Here is a 19954-nt window from a genome sequence, read left to right on the forward strand (position 1 = left end):
TTGGATGGCTATAATTAACACATGTAAAATCTTTCAGAGTGACTTCTGAAACTTCTTTCTTTTCAGGTTAAGATCTTCCTGCCTTTGACTTAGGATGTTTGTTTTATATATAACATTGGAAAATCCATAAAAATCTCAATGCTTTTAATAAGTCCTTTGTTCCTGCCCTTTTTAATTCTAAAACAAATATGGAGTATCTGTGCCTATCGTATTTTCCATTTTAATTCAATAAACTTTTATTAAACACCTATAATGTACAAGGCCTTGGGGATACAAAGTTTAAAAAAAAATGACAATCCCAACTCTCAAGTAACATTGCCTTATTCATTTGGTGTCGGTTTAATAGAATTGTTTGGAGGTATGCCTATAAGGAAACAAGATTCAAAGTTAGATAATTATAGCAAATGTCACACCAGTGACATAAGCTGTATGTTAAGGCAATTTTTAGTTTGTATAGTCAGAAAAATACCTCAGGTACCCTGTGTGATTGGGGAATAAGATTTTCTAGTTAGCTGAATTTTATAATTTACTGAATTAAATAAAGTTCTTGGGTTGGTGGATATGGTATGTCCACAGAAAAACAGTAGGTTAAATAAATTTCTAGTTAATCAGGTTACTTTTTTTTTTAACGTTTGTTGAAAATCTGTCTAAAATATTTCAGCATATAGTTCAACACCTTGCAAGATAGGCTCTTGTCAAACTATACTCTCCTTCTCAACCTGTGTAAACTTGCACAAATCTTCCATTAGGGGAGCCACTCAAACTACCAGAAGCCTTCCTGCTAATCAGATGACCCGGGTTCAAATCCCAATTCTGTTGCTACCCATGCGACCCTGGAAAATTAATTCAGTATCCCCTGACTTCAGTTCCAGCATGTGTAAATTGAGGGCATTGGACTAAATTATCTCCAGTTCCAAATATGTGATTAATGAAAGAGGGCTAGAAAAATAAGTTGGAAATAGATTGCAAAGATTTTAATACTAGTCTAGGAAGTTGTTTTATCCTTCATGGCAGAATAAATGGCGATTTCCCCTGAAGGTTTTTGAAGAGGGATGAGGCACAATCAGACTTGTACTCTTAGGAAGATGATTTTGACAACGTGATCAATTGGAGATGAGAGATTTGAGTCAGGAGACCAGTTAGGTTACAATGGTCTAGGAATGAACTGGTGTCTGAGGATTGAGTGAAAACAAAGAAGAGATACAGGAAAAGAGGGAGAAATAGAATAGACAAGGGTTGGGAATTGATTGGCGGTGAAGGAAAGGGAAAACTGATGTACTTATCAGAGGTGGTAATTGAAACAAACCATTGGAATGGATTATCACAAGAAGAGCAGAGAACAAAGCCTTGAACGACTCATACTCTGAGTTGAACTTAGACAAGATAGAAGTCAGTAGTCCACTCATCAAGTATTTATTAGACACCTACTATGTGTCAGGTACTGTGCTAAGCAAAAAAGGCAAAAAACCAGTACTTGGTCTCAAGGAGCTCCCAATCTATTGAAGGAGACTGCATGTAAAAAAAAAAAATAAACTACACAGGATCTTTACTGGATAAATTGTAGGTAATTTCAGGAGGAAGGCACTAGGGTTAAGGAGGACTGGGTAAAGGTTCTTGAAAAGGTGAGAATTTAATTGGGACTTGAAGGAAACCAGGGAATCCAGAAGATGAGAGAGAGTTCCAGACATGGGGGTCAGCTGGTGAAAATGCCCAGAGTCAGGATATGCAGTGTCTTGTTCAAGTAACATCAAAGAAGCCATAGAGGGAATAGTTAATGAAATGAGCTCCTGAAGGAGGTAGAATGAAGGGTATAAATCAAGGGTATAAAGTGAGGGTTTAGCTTTGGCTAGGAGACTAGGCAACTTCATCGTTTGAGATTAGAGCAAGAGGTGATACGGATAGAATGGTTTTAAGATATGGAGGGAAGATGATCAGCTCAGAAGGAAGCATGGTCACCTGCTGAGAAAAGAGAGTTGGAGTAGAGGGCTTGAGAAGAGCATTTGGAACAGCTGCTTTCTAGATTGTGTGGTGACTAGAATTAATAGCAGGGCAAGAACAGTGAAAGGTCAAATGATTCAAGGGTGAAGAGGAAAATACCTTATTGAACTGGTTAACTGCAGGGTTAAGACTGTAGCAAAGCAAGTGAAGTCAGGAAAGGAGCAAAGGACCTAAGGGCAAGGTATGAAAGGAACATGTTAGATAGAATGAGGCAGTGGAGGGGAGCAACTGAGGTAGACTGCCTTTGGGGTAGGAGAAAATAGGCTCAAAGATCTAAAACCAGACTGGTTATTAAAGGTCATCTAATGGAAACCCCTCATTTACAGAGGGGGAAAGGGGCACAGAAGAGTTAAGCATAAGTGACAAGGCTAGAATTGGGACCACACTCAAGTCCTGTGGTTTTAGTTTCACTGCTCTTTCCACCATGCCATGCTTCTTTGCCCTTGCTATTGAGAGAAATAATCAGGAAAGGAATGCTATGTATTCATGTGTGATTATATGTCAGGAGTAGCAAGGAAGAATTAGGGGTTGGTGCTGAAAAGTTGTGTGGTCATCACTGCCAAACATCTTTTTGGAACTGTGTAACACTAGGCCTTGTAACGACACATTTGAAAAGACCATAGCTGGAAGGTACCACAGAAGTTAGTAAGTCTGGTTCCCTTATTTTACAGATGAAGAAACTGAGGCACAGAGAAGCAAAGTGACTTGCCCAGGATCACAGAGCTACTAAGTATCTGAGGCAGGATTTGAAGTAAAGGCTTTCTCACTGTAGACCCAGCAGCATCTCTACTGTACCACCTTTTTTTGTTACAGTTGTGCCAAACTCTTCGTGACCCCGTTTGAGATTTTCTTGGCAAAGAACCTTGGTTTGCCATTTCCTTCTCCAGCTCAATTTACAGATGAGGAACGTGAGGTGAACAAAATTAAATGACTTGTCCAGGGTCCCACAGCTAGAAAGTGTCTGGGACCAGTTTTGAACTCAGGAAGATGAGTCCTTCTGACTCCAGATGCAGTGTTCTGTCCACTGTGTCACCTAAGTTTGCAAAGAGCTTTACATATATAATCTCAATTGGTATTTATGACAACCAAATAAAGTGAGTGCTATTAATTTCCTCATTTTATGACTTGCTCACAGTCACATAATGAGCACCTGAGGCAGGATTCAGAGTCAGATCTTTCTGAATCCAGTTTGGTGCACTGTGTACCAGCTAGCTGGATATAGGCGTGGAAGCTACTGTGGCTGTGAGGTTCTGATGAGACGAATTGTGTAAAGAGACAGGAATGTGGGCAGAAATAATTTTAATTTTCCTTTTTCTACAATGTATTTATTTGATACTGATAACAGGGTGTCCCAAAACTCTTAGCTCATTTTTAAGATACTAAAGGTTATATATGTTCATGCATACATCATCTATATATGCAGACAGTATAATTCAGGCAATCTTAAGATTTTTTCATAAAACATGGAAAAAAATGTCCTGACTTTTAAAAAACCCAATTATTTGCTCTCTTTTGTTATTCTGTAATCTCTGAGAAATAGAAAAAGTTACACTAAAAGAATTTATAATACCATAGTTTCTCCAGAGAATTCATCAAACATTTCACTTACTCGTTTTGCTGATTTACGTATACCATGAAGGTACAAAATAGGATGTCACATAGTTGACCTATAAAGTATAATACCATTTGATTATTATTTGCCTCTTTTCATATACCCACTGCTTAGTACATACAGTGCCTCACTATAGTAGTGCTTAGCATAGTGCTTTGCACATAGTAGGTGCTTAATAAATGCTTTTTTGACTCATTCATAGCCTAAAGTATCTCAAATGAGAGAATTTTTAATGGTTGGCAATAAACTATGCTTTGGTAGCCTGGGAATATATTTCTAAGTTAGAAGGAGTGTCAGCCTGATTAGCCAGTTTTTTGGGGGGTGGGGGGGAAAGACAATTAAGCTTCTCTTTCATCCATACTTCTTATAGGAATGTTCTTAATGTTGAAGAAATATTTTTATATGCTATACCCCCAATTCTATCTAAATGTGAATTCTACTTTTGATATCTATTTTACTTTAATAGAAAGCCAACCTGGAAGCCAGAAAGACCTGGTTTCAAGTCCTCCTCTGACATGTTCTGACAGTGTGACCCTACACAAGTCACTTTAGCATACTCTTAGTGCTCTAGGCAACACTTTGAGTTGCAAAGAAAGTGCCAGGCATTGGTAGGAGGGGTTTCCTCACACGTGGATGAAATAACTCATTCAATCCCTCCCATACCAGTGCCTGGCTCTACTTACTGTAATAAAAATCTCAATATAGTTGAAGATTTCCAAGCTTCAAACAATGACATACTTGACCATATCAATCAATTAATAAACATTTCTAGTGAACAGTAAGAAATAAACACTATTCAGTGCCTTCACTGAAGCGTAGAAGTCCTTATGTTTTTCTGTGATTGTCTTTCTATCATGATCTGCCTACCCACTGTCCAAATCTCTTTTCTTTGTTACTTCCTTTTCCTTCCCAGCAGATCACCTCATTTCTGGCTTTACTGAGAAAATTGAGGCTAGTCACCCTGAGGGTCCATAGCATAGTGAATAGAATGTTGGAATTAGGAGACTTGGAGAAGTTTTTTTCTTTTGATTGCTAAATGAACTGTCCACCTAATGGGAGTTTCTCTTATTAACTAAAAGAGCAAATCATAACATATATTTTTAAACAGATGATTAGCCAACTAGAATTTTTAAATAAGAATTACTATGTGAAAACAAATTGTGAATGAAAGACTGCTCAAAAAATTTCAACGAATCTTTGTTGCCTACTGAATCTTAGACTGATTCTCAGAACTCTCCACAATCTTGTTCCAAACCAGCTTTCTATACTCAAATCATTCTTTTCCCTTTTGTAATCTTAAATCCAGTCAACTTAGACTACTCATTCAAAAAATATGCCCTTTGTCTTTGCTCATTGTTTTCTGTACCTGAAATACTTTTCAATCATTCTTTGGTCTCCTCCATGAGAAAATTTTATTTTCTAGAAATCTTACTCATCTTTCAAGACTGAGTTCAAATACCTTGTTAATGACGTTTTCCCTGAACTACCTAGAGTCTGAGTAGGCCTAGTGAATCTGGCCAACCATCTACTTAACCCTTATCTACCCAAAGATCTCTTCTGCGACATAGCCACCAAATGGACATCTAGTTTCCATTTGTAAATGTCCCTTGAAGGTGCAGTTACTAACTTTAGAGCCCATGTCACTTAGGTATAACTGTAATTATTAGGAAAGTTGGTTGTCGCTTTTCCCCCTCATTGTATCAAGTCAAAATCTGCCTCTCTACAACTTTTACCCATGGTTCTTTATTCCATCTTCTGGAACAGAAGTAGTTCTGGAGTAGGACAAATCTCATCCCTGTTACACGTAACAGCTTTTCAAATACTTCAGAATAGCAATGATATTCCACCTGGTTCTTCTCCAGCCTCATCATGCTTTTTTTCCTTTCATTTGGGCCACTTTTGGCATTGTTTCTAGTCCTCAAACCATCCTGGTCACTCTTCTGGTACATTCCAACTTGTCAGTGCCCTTCTTAAAATGTTGTACGTAAAATTCAAAGTCATTTACAAAATCTTATTGACCAGCTAACTGAGATGAAAGGATTAAAATCTCTAAAGCATTGTCTCTGGTCTCAGCGGCAAGGTAGTTGATGAGAATAGGGAAAAAACCAGATTTGGAATTAGGGCCAGTTTTGAGTCCTGATTCTGGTGCTGACTATTTATGAATAAGAAGGAATCTCGGATACCAGTCAGGTTTCTATCTGTAAAAGAAACCTCTCAACGTCAGTGATGATTAGTAATCACCCAACTAGTGATTGAAAATCTCAAGGGAGGAGGGATTTGCTGCTTCTTTCTTCTTAGAATTGTTGTGTTGTTTTTCAGTCGTGTCTGACTCTTTATGACCTCATTTGGGGTTTTCTTTGCAAAGATACTGCAGTGGTTTGCCATTGCTTTCTCCAGCTCATTTTGCAAATGAGGAACCTGAGGCAAACAGGGTGAAGTGACCTGCCCAGGGTCACACAGTGAGTAAGTATATGAGGCTGAATTTGGATTTAGAAAGATGAGTCTTCTTGACTCCAGACAAAGCACTCTATTGTCTGTGTGACCTAGCTGCCCTGGAAATTTAGTACTTTGTACCATTTCTTTGTGATTTTAATTGAAGGAACAAAAGCATTTATTGTTTCATCTGTGTCAAACACTATATGAAGCAGTGGCGATACAAATAAGAAGCAAAAATAATACCCACCTGCAAAGAGCTTGTCTTCTAATAGGAAGAGAAGACTGATAGTATAGTGTCCAGGAAGGGACTCTTTGGTCCAGAAAATTACAGAAATGCTAAGTGCAGAGATAGGCGAATAAATTATGCAAGTATTCCAAGAGTAGTGGAAGAAATGATTTGATTATTTTTGTGTACATAGTTGTCTACATGTTAACTCTCCCATTAGAATGTGAACCCCTTGAGGGCAGGAATTAATGGTTTTGCTTTGCTTTGTGTCCCTTGCACTTAGCATCTGTAGTAAGCACTTATAAATGCTTGTTGACTGACTAATTGAGATGAAAGAATTAAAATCTCCAAGGCTTTGTCTCTGGTCTCAGTGGCAAGGTAGTTGATGAGAAACACCAGGAGAATAGAGAAAACACCAGATTTGGAATTAGGGCTGGTTTTGAATCCTGATTCTGCTACTGCCCGTTAAATGACCAGGTCACATAACCTCTGCTTTATCATCTCTGAAGTATGAGAGGATTGGACTTAGATGCTTCCTGTGGTAACTTGAAGCTCAAAATTCCATGATGCTATTCTTTTTTTGTGTAATAGTTGTCGAGGACATATCTTCTCTCCCTTACTAAACTATAAACTCTTCAAGAGGATTTGTCTTTGTAACTTCCTTTTCATCTAGTATAGGACTTTAATTGTATTTGTGCTGCATATCCCAAATAAATAATGTTCATTGGCTTGATTGGAATTGGATTTCTCCTGAATTATTTTCAGTGTAAAGTTCTAAAAGTATATCACTTATTTATTTTTGTCAAGCAAAAGGACCTCACCTATCTCTAACAGATAAAGAATATGGGACGCAGTTTAGATTTGATGCTTTAAAATTGTATTTTAAGGATTGTGATTTAAACTGTGTATTGAAGAAAATAAACATTTTGAATTGCTAAAATTATGAACATTAATCATAAAAACCCACACTAGCTTTTCTTTCATTAAGAGTAACACTTAGAATCTTAGTACCTACAAATACAGAATGGCGGGTGTTCTATAATCCACATCTCATAGTTTACTTACAAAACCTTTTAAAACAATTTATATGCATTTACTTCTCTTAATGTAACGTATTGGGCTTAATACCATCATTTAGAGGCAGGGACATAATAGTTACTTGAGAAAATTAATACTCATCTCTTGTTTCTACAGATAAGTAGCAAAGATGAAGATTTTTTAGACCTTTCTGTTGATGTGGAACAAAACACATCAATTACTCACTGTTTAAGGTAGAGTTGCATAACTTTTAATTGATTTAAAAATTCAATGTAAACTTTTTTTGACTTGGGATCTTTTCAAATGTGTACATAATTTTCTTTTAAAGTATTTTATTGATCTCTTGTTTTTATATCACATTCCTTTTCAAATATATCACTCCCTTTTCCCCTACTTAGTGAGCCATGTTGGGTTTTTTTTAATCAATTTTGCCATTTTGCTCAGTGTGATGTAAAACTTCAGAGTTGATTTACATTTATGTTTATTAGTGATTCTAAACAGTCTTTCATATGGTTTTTAATAATTTGTAATTTATCTTTGGAGTGTTACTTATCTATTTCCTTTGACCACTTGTCTGTCCCTTGAGGAATAGCTCTTGGTTATATATATTTGTGTTGGTTCCTTATATATCTTAGATGTCAGACTCCTGATCAGAAATATGTGTTGCAAAATTTTGAAAGTATGTTTTTATCTTTTGTGTTTTCATCTGGACCTATTTTCAGTTAATTTATAATTAGGTATAGATTAAATTTTCTAGATTAGCTAATATTGCCTTAGCTATATCTCTAAGAGGTACTCTCATTTTTGTCCGTGTGTGTGTGTGTTCCCTTTAATAATAAGATTGTATGTTTACTTTTAGTTTATCATGGCATATAGTATAAGATGTTGGCCTAAAACTAATTTCTGCCAAACTATGTTGCAGGTTTTCATGCAGTTCTTATCAGTTAGGAAGTTCTCCCCCAAGTACTTTATTATATTCACCATTATTTTCTAATATCCATGACATAATTTTTCATTTGAATTTTTACGTAGGGGTTTTAGCAACACGGAAACTCTATGCAGTGAATATAAATATTACTGCGAAGAATGTCGCAGCAAACAGGAAGCACACAAAAGGTAAAATCCATATTTTCTGAATGTTGGTGATTATTAAATGTATACAAAGGATTTTCAGCTCTTACAGAAGTCATACATTCTTGATTTTTCTGGTACCAGTTAAAGCTCAAGAAAATGTACCTGTAATATACAAAAAAAAAATGTGCTCATAAAGAGGCTTTAGAGGCAAAAGGAGTCTCTCCAAATTTTGGTTCAGAAGATCTAGTCCCTAAATGATACCTCATAGTCATTTAAAAAAAAGAATCCTTATCATCACCACTAGTTAAAACTCATTGAGCAGTTTACTGGCTATATACTTAGTATACCCTCTATGAAAACTACACCTTTGGAGATTTTCTAAATTTAATAATGGTTTAACAATCTGAAAACCAGACATAATGTTGAGCTTAGAAGCTATCCTATTTGAGATAAGCATTATTTTATGCTTTTTAGGAATAAAACATTGATATCCTGTTCAGAATTTTATACTACCTTTAGAACATTACTGGTATGATTTTTTAAAAAATTTGAATATCAACAAATACATGGGATTTTTTTTTCCTGCAAGTAACCATATAGCCTAGATTTTCAGAAACATTCCTCATTTGAAGAGAAGAAAGTGCACTTTTATTGAGATTTTGCAAAAAGGACTAGTCTTAGGTCAGATCATATATCCCAGTTTTGGTTCTAGTCAATAAAGGTTTTAATTAACAAGATTTTCTTTAAAAATTAATGTACTTATTATTAAGAAAGGATTTTAATGGTTATTTATCTTTGTTAATGAAGAAAAGCAGTAATACAGTTGATTAAAACAGTATCTTCTATGTGTGAGTGGAACTTTGCTCCTATCTGTGAAGTTATTAATTAGTGTATATTTGACGATAGAAGGTCTTTGCATTTACTTCCAGCAATAGACCATATCTGCATTCTGAGGGCTAAGCTTTGCTATGTATGCAACATCAGTAGGCTGGCCACTTGCTGGTAAATTCATTGGCTGTGGGAACCTGTGAAACAAAGAAACTTAGAAAATGCCCTTCACTCCTGTGTGGCCTTCTGCAGTGACAGTAACAGAAGAAAAAAATGTAGAGTGTGGTAAGAATCACACTTTTTTTAGACCTTCTATAAATATTAACTTGATATCCTGAAAATGAGATCTTTTTTCAGTGACTGACAAAAGGGCATACTGCTTGAAAAAATGAATCATAACAATCTTTGCATTATCATCCTAAGTGATATCAGAAAAAAAGAAAGTTGTAGTTAAGTGAATGGATAGGCTTGAGTAGAAGTAGGCTTTTTGAAAAGTGAAATTCCATTCAAGTATGAATAGTTTGACTTCCCTACTTTATGGTCCAGTCTGACTGAATGATTGGTTAAATTGAATTGTTTGTAAATTCAAACAATTTATGTGTACATCTAATGTACATTCTTGATGTTGTGGATAGGGCATTAGCTTGAAAGGCTACCATACTTGGGTTCAAATTCTGCCTTTGGCGCCAGCTATGTGACCTTAAACAAGTTATTTAACCTCTTCGGGTAATTTATTTTTCTGATTTACCTGCCATAGACTAGATTGCTTAGGAATCATTACAGTTAGCAATTATATACAATTATACAAAACTTAGTATAATTGGTGGATTTCAATATTATAATTGAATAAATTGAATTTAATATAATTTTAATTGGATTTATTCTGTCATTTGGGAATGAATGTAGTTAGTAATATTAGTTGGGGGTGAATATATCTATGGCATTATTGATTTTTGTTGTGAATAGTAATTGATGGATGCTGGTGATCTATTTTTGCAGCTGTGAAATTAATAACTATACTCTGAAAATTTTTTAGTATAGATAGCATGAAATGTCAAAATGGGGGGATATGTTTGTGGAGCCTTTTATCCATGTAGATATTTTGGATTTACATTCAAATGAGCTAATATTATTGAGTTGGTAATAAGACATTTTTATTTTCTGTTTATATACTTGGATCTCATCAGCTTCCATTGTTTCATTTATCTTCTCTATGCAAGTAACTCCAAAAATCTTTGTGCTTTCAACTGTCCTTTTACATAGAGACAGTAGATCCTCACAAAAAAGCCAGCAAGGATCTAATACGGAGGGGTGAGGGATCATAAGTAAGAAGGAGGATGAACAGGAAGATCCTTACAGCTTGGGCTAAGGAACTAGCAAAATAAAATAGATTAAGTAATTACTATGTGCCAGGCACTGTGCTAAGTGCTGGGTATACAAATGGGAAAAAAAAATACAATCCCTGCCCTCAAAGAGCTTAAAATATAATGAGGAAAGACAGCACGCAAAAAGAAGCTAAAAAGCACAGGAGGGTAGGTATGTGATAATGGAAGGTACCTGATGGCAGGTATGGTGGAGAAGTCATAGATGTCCCAGAGTAGAGCAGCCAGGTGAGAAATGAGATGTCTCAGCTGAGTTCCCTCCTTAAATGGAGATTTTGGAGTTCATGGCATCACCCTCCAAACAGGGGCAGAGAGTGGTGATGAGGTAGGGTACCAAAGCTGATGGAATCATTTAGGCTGGTGAAGTTTTCCTAATAGTGGGCATGGTGGAGAAGTTAGAGATGTCTCAGAATAGCACAGCCAGGTGAGAAATGAGATGTGCAAAATGCCTCCTGCAAGAGGACAACCAGTCCTTACAATGCCAAAAAAAATCACACAAAGTTTGCTCCAGGAAGTCACCTGTGTACCACAAAATGGCCTGTTGTATCCCACAGACTTCTTGACTCTCTTTCTGGTATCTGGAGACAATCTGGAAATGGACGTGGTTTGATGGGTTGGAAATGGACGTGGTTTGATGGGTTACTGTATGCATTAAGTAGGTTTTGTGCTCTCCTGTTTACCTCGGGGGAGTGGAACAGGAAAAGATCCTCCCTAGATTTGATGACTAACACCTGTATTTGTGCATGAATTATATGAAGTAAAAGAGTGAGCACAGTAACATGCTGGAAGCTGGGACTCAGTTGCTGTTGTACCTCACTTCCCTGCTTGCAACCCTGAAAAGCAACACTTGACTATCTGATATTATAATGTTCATGATAAACATTACGAAAAGATATCCCTGAAGCTAATGGTAGCCTGTTTGCCAGCATCTCTTTCAGAGAATGAGAGAGAAATTTGACAAAGAACTTGATAAGACCCTTCAAATTAAATCAACATATTTTTCTATTTTAGTGACTTATGTGCAAAGGTAAGTGTAGAGAAGGATAAAATGCTTATAATGAACAGAGATTGAATTATTTATGAATCAGCTGTCTGTACAGACAATGTACTTACTAAAAAGTCGAAATCATGTTCAGTGTCAAATTCAAAGAAATTATAAAAGTGAAAAACTATGGAATGTGTTGGAGGCAATTTCACTCTGACTTATTTAAACAAACTGCTGACAGAAATATGAGAAATGGATAAAGCAGTAGACATTGACCCAGTTGTCATCATTTGCAGAGGTATTTTAAACAATGTAAAGAAGTTACCACCAAGAGGACACCAGAAGAGCCCTGAAAATCTTTAGCAAGGAAACTTATGATTTCTTTTAGTAACTGGAAAGAGATGCGAAATTAAATTAGAATAAACTGTTAAATGCCATGTAAGAGATATCCAATTGATAAATTGTCAAAAAAAAATGTGAATAGAAAATTCTCAAAAGAAGAAATCCAAGCCATCTATAGTCCTATGGGAAAAAAAAAAGATGCTCTGAATATCTGATAATTAGAGAAATAAAAAGTGAAGCAGCTCTGAAGTTCCATCTCATATTCATCACATTAATGGACTGTTGGAGAAACTGTGTATTATTTGTCCAGTCATTCTAGAAAGCAGTTTGAAACCATAACACAAAAGTCACTAAAATTTACATACCCTTTGACCCAGCAATGCTATTAGGCATGTACTTGGAAAAGACGAAAGAAAGAGGGAAAGGTCCTATCTGTACAAAAAAAAAAATCAATATGACAGTTGTTTATGCGATGGCAAACAACTAATCTCAGGAAATGCTCACTAACTAGGAAATAGATATGGTGTGTGACTATAATGGGATATTATCGTGCTATATAAAATTAGAAAAGATATAGTTTCGGAGAAACCTGTTACGGCTTATGAACTAATACAAAATGAAGTGAGCAGATCTAAGAGAACAATCTCTACTATAACAAAAACACCATAAAAATGAACCATTTTGAAAAACTTAAGAACTTTGATCAGTGCAGTGATCAACCATGATTCCAGGGAACCAAAAATGTTACCCACCTATTGACAAAGAGAAGATAGTCTAATTATGCAGAATTGGACACTGTACTAAGCTTTTGTGTTATAAAGGCAAAAAGCAGTACCTGCCCTCAAGGAACTCACAGTCTAATGGATGGGACAGCAAGCAAACAAATGTACGAATAAGCTTATATACATAGTAAATAAGAAATAATTAAGAGAGGGAAGGCACAGAAATAAGACAGATTGGAGAAGGCTTCCTTATAGAAGGTGATATTTTAGTTGAGGCTTGAAGGAAGCCAGGGAGGTCAGTAGAACAGAGGAGGGAGAATGTTTCAGGTATGGGAGATAGCCAGAGAAATTCCCCAGAGGTTCGAGAGGTGGAGTGTCTTGTTCATAGAGCAACCGGTATTGGTGGATTGAAGAGGTGGAGAGAGGGGTATAGGTGTTAGAAAACTGGAAAAGTAAGGAGCACTAGATTATGAAGCACTTTAAATTCCAAGCAGAATTTTGTATTTGGTTCTAGAGCAATTTGAGAGCCACTGAAGGTATTGAGTAGGAGGAGGATGTAGTCAGATCTACACTTCAGAAAAGTCACATTGGGGACTGAATGGAGGATGGAAAGGTGTGGCAAGAGATTTGGGGCTGACCGACCAACCAGCAGTCTCTTGTAACAGTCCAATCATGAGGTGACACAAGGGCCTGTGTTGAGATAGAGGCAGTATTAGAGAAGAGGATGAGATGTTGTAAAAGTGACATCGACAGGCCATGGCATAAAATTGGATGAAGTAGATGAAGGTTCTCTATTGCCTACAATGAACTGCCATAGATCCTAGTCTGTTTGTCCATGTATCTTAACTAGGTGGTGTGTGTGATGTGTGTTTGATGTCCTCTCAAGAAGACAAAAAACATATATCAGAATGTTGTATGGTTTTGGAAAAGCAGATAGCTTTTATGGTCTTGGGTGATAAGGTTGTCGTGAATAAATGACTTTAGAAAGCACTGTGTAGCATGTACTATTATTGTACATCTGTTTGCCTCCTTTTTGAGAAGCTTCTACGTGGCACCATAGTGCACAGAGCGCTAGGCTTGGAGTCAGGAAGACCAGAGTTCAAATATGACCTCCGACACTTACTATCAGTGTAACCGTGGGCAAGTCACTTAACCTCTGTTTGTCTTGGTTTCCTCAATTCTAAAATGTAGCATCTCACACGGTTTACCAACATCTCCTGAATATTCTTTTTTCTCTCTTGGCTCTGCTACCCATTTGACCATTCCTTTCCAGTCTTGCCAGATTATCACCTATATCTTACCTTCTAACTATGAGTTTAATCCAAAGCCCTCTCTTCTCTTTGCTCTTGATGACCTCATTGGTTTCTGGGAGTTCAGTTATCTCTAAACAGATGACTCCAGATCTATGTATCTAGTCTTTGTCTTTGCTGAGCTCCAATCCCACATCACCAGACCGCCTACTGAACATTTCAAATTGATGTCCCGTAGACACCTCAAACTTTAAAATGCTCAAAATAGAACTCATATTTTCCCTCCAAACTCATTCCATGTCCTAACATATTTTTCAATCAAAAGCACCACCATTCCTCTAGCCATGCAAGTTTGTATCCTTAGCATTCTTCCCGATTCCTCATTCTCCCTTATCCAGTATCTGTTGTCAATTTTTTCCACTTCTCCAACAGCTCTTTCATCTACTCCCTTATCTACACTCATATGGCCAACATCCTAACTCAGGCTTTCATTGTTTTTAACCTGTATTATTGCGTTGGTCTCCTAATTGGGTTCTTTGTATCAGATCTTTCACTAATACATTTAAATGGCTATCAGTGGTATTTCTAAGGCCCAATTTTGACCAATTACTCTTTGCTTAATAAATTCTAGTAATTACCTAATATGTCTAGGATGAAATATGAAATTCTCTGTTTGGCATTTAAAGCTCTTCAAAATCTGGTTCCACCCTACCTTTTCAGGCTTATTATACATTGCTCCCTTTTCTTGCCAAGCTTGCCTTCTTACTGTTCTCACACATGACATTCTATCTCTTCTTGTCTTTGTGTCTTTGTATAGGATGGCTCCCTTGCCTGAATTGAACCCTTCTCAGTTCTGTTTCTTAGAATCCCTGGTTTCCTTCAATGCTTAGCTCAAACACTTTGTGCATGAGTCATTTCTTTAATTCCCTCCACTACAAACCCCACCCCTGCAATTACTAGTGCCTTTCCCTCAAAATGACCAGGAATTTTTATTTTGTATATGTACTTATACTTACAGGTTGTCTCATGCAATAGAACGTAAATTTATTAAGGGAGAAGTTAGTTTCATTTTTGTCTTTCCATCCCCAGCTCCTAGCATAGTGCCTAACATATAAATGCCTATTGATTGATTACTGTTTTCTCTGAATAGAAATTCTCTCCCACTCTTGTTGATACTCTTACTGACCTGAATGCTTCATTTAAAAAAGTAATTGTTGTCACATTATACGACTTAAAAATCTACCAAATAAAAATAAAATAGACTTTCGATTTAGAATTTAAAACAGACACAGTGTAATTCTTAGCTGATTACCTTAGGTTTTCAAAGGCTCTGTAAAGAGCAAACTCTAGCAGGTCTTACCAACCTAGAAAGGCTTTGAATATGAAGTTAGCAATCAACTCTTGTCTTCTCTCTTAACTGATGATTTGCCTTAGGTAGATTTGCAGATATTTTTCTCTAGAAGGTTGTCCACTGGGTGATGATTTTGTTTAGTTGTAGTAACTCTAGGAACTAGGCTTTTAACACTTGAAACAATTTGCATTATGTTGTATTACAGGCACATTGAAGAACACTGCCTTCTTTTTAAAGTCTTTTTAAAAATAAAATTATCAAAGCTAGATAAAACTCTATTAAGCTGCATGGTACAGTGAAAAAAGGGTCTCTGGAGTCAGAGGACCTAGGTTCAAATAATGCCACTGAGGCTTACTTCCTGTGTGATCTTGGATAAGTCATTTACTTTCTCTGGACTTTAGCTTCTTCAAAAGTAAATGAATTAGTGTTATGACGTTGCTTCAACAATTCCTTCCAAGTCTAATGATCTGTGATTCTGTCAAAGTTGACAGATTTGCTTTTATTCTTAGTGTTCCTGTATATTATTGGATAAAGTTTCCTCTCCCTGACACCTCTCAGACTTTACTGTATTTCAACCATACCACTAAAATTTGTAATCTTTTCTGATTCATTTCAAAGTTGTGGCAGTTATTCTTTTCTGAAAAAAATAGTTTTAGAGGAACTCAGTAGAAACGATAGTGGTCTTAGTAGAAGAAAAGAAACTGGCTAAATATGGAGAACAAGTATCAGTAAACATTATTTGACCCCAGAAGAAGAATATAGAAGCATCTTCTATTAATTATCATGTCTCTGTTATATTTTCTCCTGGATTGTGAGTGCCTTTGAGACAAAGTAGAATTTTTTTAGGTTACTATTCCCTGATCCTTGTACAGTGCCTAATGTGTAGTCTGAACTGAGTAAATGTTTTGGGATTTGCCTGTTGAAGCTTTATATCCAAAACCCAATTACTTCTTGATTTTAGTTGAAAACTTATTCAAGCATGTTAATTAAAATAGACCAAGTTGTTCATTTTCCTTTTTGTACCTAGTAACTCAGTTGGTGCTCTTGGTTTTAAAATATTAGTGAAAGCTATTACATTTTCATATAACTTTTGTCAAAATTAAGTTAGGAATGATTGTAAAGCTTGTTAGATATTTTAAAAAGTAAGCTGAGTAGTGAGCATTTTAGGAATAGTAAGCTATAATCATATTCTAACATTGTAGTTTACAAACTTTTTTATGATCTTAATCTGTGTTTTTTCTTAACTTATTTCATGAGCCTGTATTTTAGCAGTTTTGTTTTTCTGGTGATGGCCCCTTTAACTGGAATTATGGAAAATCGTGGGCGTAATCATTGACTAAATACTATTTAGGGATTTGATGAAGATTGATTCCAAAATGTAGACCTGTCATATGCTTAATCATATGTAAACTTAAAATATTTTCAGTTTATTTTATATACCTTCCAATACCTCCAATAGAGTCTCTTCTTTCCTCCATTCCATTCACCTCTGGAGTACAACTATGTCAAACTCTGTAGGTGGAATGACTGGAACCAAATTAAAATGTAATTGGGAAGTGTTTAACATAAATACAACATAAATAATGCTATTTTATGGTTTTCTAAGTCAATATGCAGCCTTCTAGGATTCCTTTCTATTTGAGTCTGACACCACTATTCTAGTTGAACATTAATGTTTATATCTTATTATGTCTGCCATTTTGTTTGAATTTAATGTAAGTAGACATTTCTACTCTACTGCTGTATTCTGTTGTTCAGTTGTGTCTGACTCTTCATGACCCCATTTGAGGTTTTCTTAACAAAGATACTGGAGTGTTTTGCCATTTCTTTCTCCAGCTTCTTTTAGAGTTGAGGAAACTGAGGCAAACAGGGTAAAGTGACTTGCCCAGGATCACACAGCCAGTAAGTACACAAATTTGAACTCAGAAAGATGAGTCCAGGCCCAGGACTTTATCTACTGTGCCACCTAACTGTCCCAGCTGTATCCTACTTTACTATTAAATATGGAAATTTCTAGAGGCCCATGTAAAGGGGTTTTTCAAAGCATCCCATGAATCTGTATTAAAAGTAGAGAACAGATGAAATAAGTATTATAAATCCTCTTTCCCTATAACCTTAGTTAGCAAACCATAAATATCAGTTCTTATCCTTACTGCTATTGTGATGTTGGGCAGTTCACTAAATTTCCCTGGTCCTTCATTTTCTCATCTGTAAAATGATAGGTTTGCATTAGATAATTTCTGAGTTTACTTTTAGCTCCAAAACTATGATTTTGTGAATATGGAATTAAAATATAACTCTGTTAGTTTCAAATTGCCCAACCAAAAGTAATATTAGAAAAGGATAAATGATGTTTCCTTCATTAATATATATATTTGTTCTTTATAGTTAAGACAGAAAAAGGCCTGTTTTAATTTAAAAGAAAATTATTCTTCTAACAATTGCTTTTCTGTGCATATATTTTCTCTCTTAAAGTTTGGTCAACTGTTGTAGAAATGCAAAAAAAAAATTGTGATATTGAAAGACTTAACATAAAGTGCATGTTGATTGAATTCTATTCCATACAGATGACTTGTGCTTTTGTTTCTTTTGGTGGTACTTTGGACATATTTTTTGACTTTTAAAAAAATTCCTCAACAGGATGAAAGTTAAAAAACTGCCCATGATTTTGGCACTGCACTTGAAGAGATTCAAATATATGGATCAGCTTCACCGATACACGAAACTTTCTTATCGGGTAGTTTTTCCTTTAGAACTTCGACTATTTAACACTTCAGGAGATGCCACCAATCCTGACAGAATGTATGACCTTGTGGCTGTTGTGGTTCACTGTGGAAGGTAACAGTAACTTATCTTTCCTGTATGTGTTTAGCAGAGACATTTGTAAACTAGCAAAGTAATCCATAATAATATTAATTGTAAGATTTTATTTTATAATTTTTTTTAAAAAATTCTTTACCGTTACAAATGATATATCCTCTAAGAAAGACAGTATGGATAGAGAGGAAGCTGTGGATGCAAGAAAGCCTAGATTCTAGTTTCTTCTCTGACAGTTGCTGGCTCTGTCCACCTGAGCAGGTCGCTTAACCTCTCAAGGGCCGGGCTGCTCTCTAAGGCTCTGAGTTGTGTAACAGTTGCTGTTTTGCATTGGCAGGATTTCCTTATTCCAAGGAAAACCTGAACTTTCCTCATCTCAGTCCCTCCCAAAAATTCTTCCTGAGAAGAATTTATTGTATTTTATAGCCTACCGTGTGCAAGATATTATGCCTGTGTATATGATATTTATTGCAAAGTCCGGCCAAATAATTAGAAAAAGTATACTTATAGTACAATTACAAAAGCCAAACAAATTTTTAAAATTCCAAATAAGACAGTTTGCACTGCCTGTTCAGAATTTTCCCTGCAACTTTTATTCTAGATAGTCATCCTTTTCCCTTGTCTTTAGAAAATCTTCCAGTAGTATGTTCCATCAGATAAAAATTCCACTTTTTCCCACCTCTGTTTTGTCAGGAGTCAGGAACCTGCGTCCTCAATGCCACATATGACCCTCTAGGTCTTTGGATGTGGCCCTTTGACTGAATCCAAACTTCACAGAACAAGTCCTCTTAATAAAAGGATTTATTCTGTAAGACTTGGACTCAGTCAAAAGGCTACACCCAAGGACCTAGAAGGCCACATGTGGCCTTGAAGCCTCAGGTTCCCCACCCCTGGGAGACAGGAATGAATCAGGGAGGCAGAGTGAAAGGCATTATGTTTGGTATCACCTGTGCCTGTTAAACTAAGAGCAAGTGACGGAATATTGACAGTTCTCTTTGCTTCCAGCATTGCTAATAGCCTTCAAAAATGATTGTTGTTTTATGACAGATGCAGTATATACTGCATATACACAGTGCATTATGCATCATAGGTACCCAAAAAAGTATTGCTGAAATAGCCCAAAACACAATATTTATTCTGTAATAACATTTGAAAAGGAAAATAGTATCCCAAAAAGCCTGATGAAAACTTTAGGTTGATTAAATGTTTTACCAGTTAGCTACATTTTGAAAACTGTTTCTAAAGTTGCTCTAAAATATATTTTATAACCATATACATGATAACTGCCAACTAGCCTCTACCAGTAAATGAAAAAGAGACAGGAAAAATCCCTATGGGCTCTTTTCTGAGCTTTGTTGTCTTCACTGCTTGTATGGCTTCTTATTACCAAAATATTGTCTTAGCAATTTTTACTCTTTTATCAGTCACTTCTTTTGTCCCAGACATTGTTACCAAAGTCAGAGCGGCAACAGGAATAAACAGCAGTATTCTGAAGTATAGTAAAAATATTCATTTGCCTAAATTTACCAGTAGATGCTTGGTAGGAAGAACAGAACAGATGAAGTTAATATCCTGTTTCTGAAAGAGAAGGAAACCACCTTGTTATAGAAGAATTGGAATTGTTTCCCAGCCTATCCCAGCAGTAGTGTTAGCTGGGAAGGGTAGGAATACCTTAACCTTCCTGATTTCTCTACAGTTCACTGGAATATTCTTTGAGCAAAAATGCTAATATTTCATATTTATTAATCTCACAACAACCACGTGACATGTGGGTAATGCAAGTATTATTCCCAGAATAGGAAGCTTAGGTTAAGAGCAAGAAAGTGATTTACTTTCTTTCATATAACAAGTAAATAACAGCTAAGATTTTAACTCAGGGCTTTTGACTCCAAG

General features: G+C 36.0%; 1 protein-coding gene across 2 annotated transcripts in view; it reads left to right on the top strand.

Moving 5' to 3' along the window:
• Positions 1–19954, top strand: part of USP12 (ubiquitin specific peptidase 12) — a 127089-nt gene that overhangs the window by 99590 nt on the left and 7545 nt on the right. For both annotated transcript variants that reach the window (XM_020997149.2, XM_020997148.2), the window contains 3 exons: positions 7467–7543; positions 8343–8426; positions 17885–18082. In XM_020997149.2, the coding sequence (XP_020852808.1) occupies positions 7467–7543; positions 8343–8426; positions 17885–18082 (359 nt within the window). The remainder of the gene's footprint in view (positions 1–7466; positions 7544–8342; positions 8427–17884; positions 18083–19954) is intronic.

This window comes from Phascolarctos cinereus, unplaced genomic scaffold, assembly GCF_003287225.1.
Source record: "Phascolarctos cinereus isolate Bilbo 61053 unplaced genomic scaffold, phaCin_HiC Scaffold_726;HRSCAF=1367, whole genome shotgun sequence".
Classification (NCBI taxonomy): Eukaryota; Metazoa; Chordata; class Mammalia; order Diprotodontia; family Phascolarctidae; genus Phascolarctos; species Phascolarctos cinereus.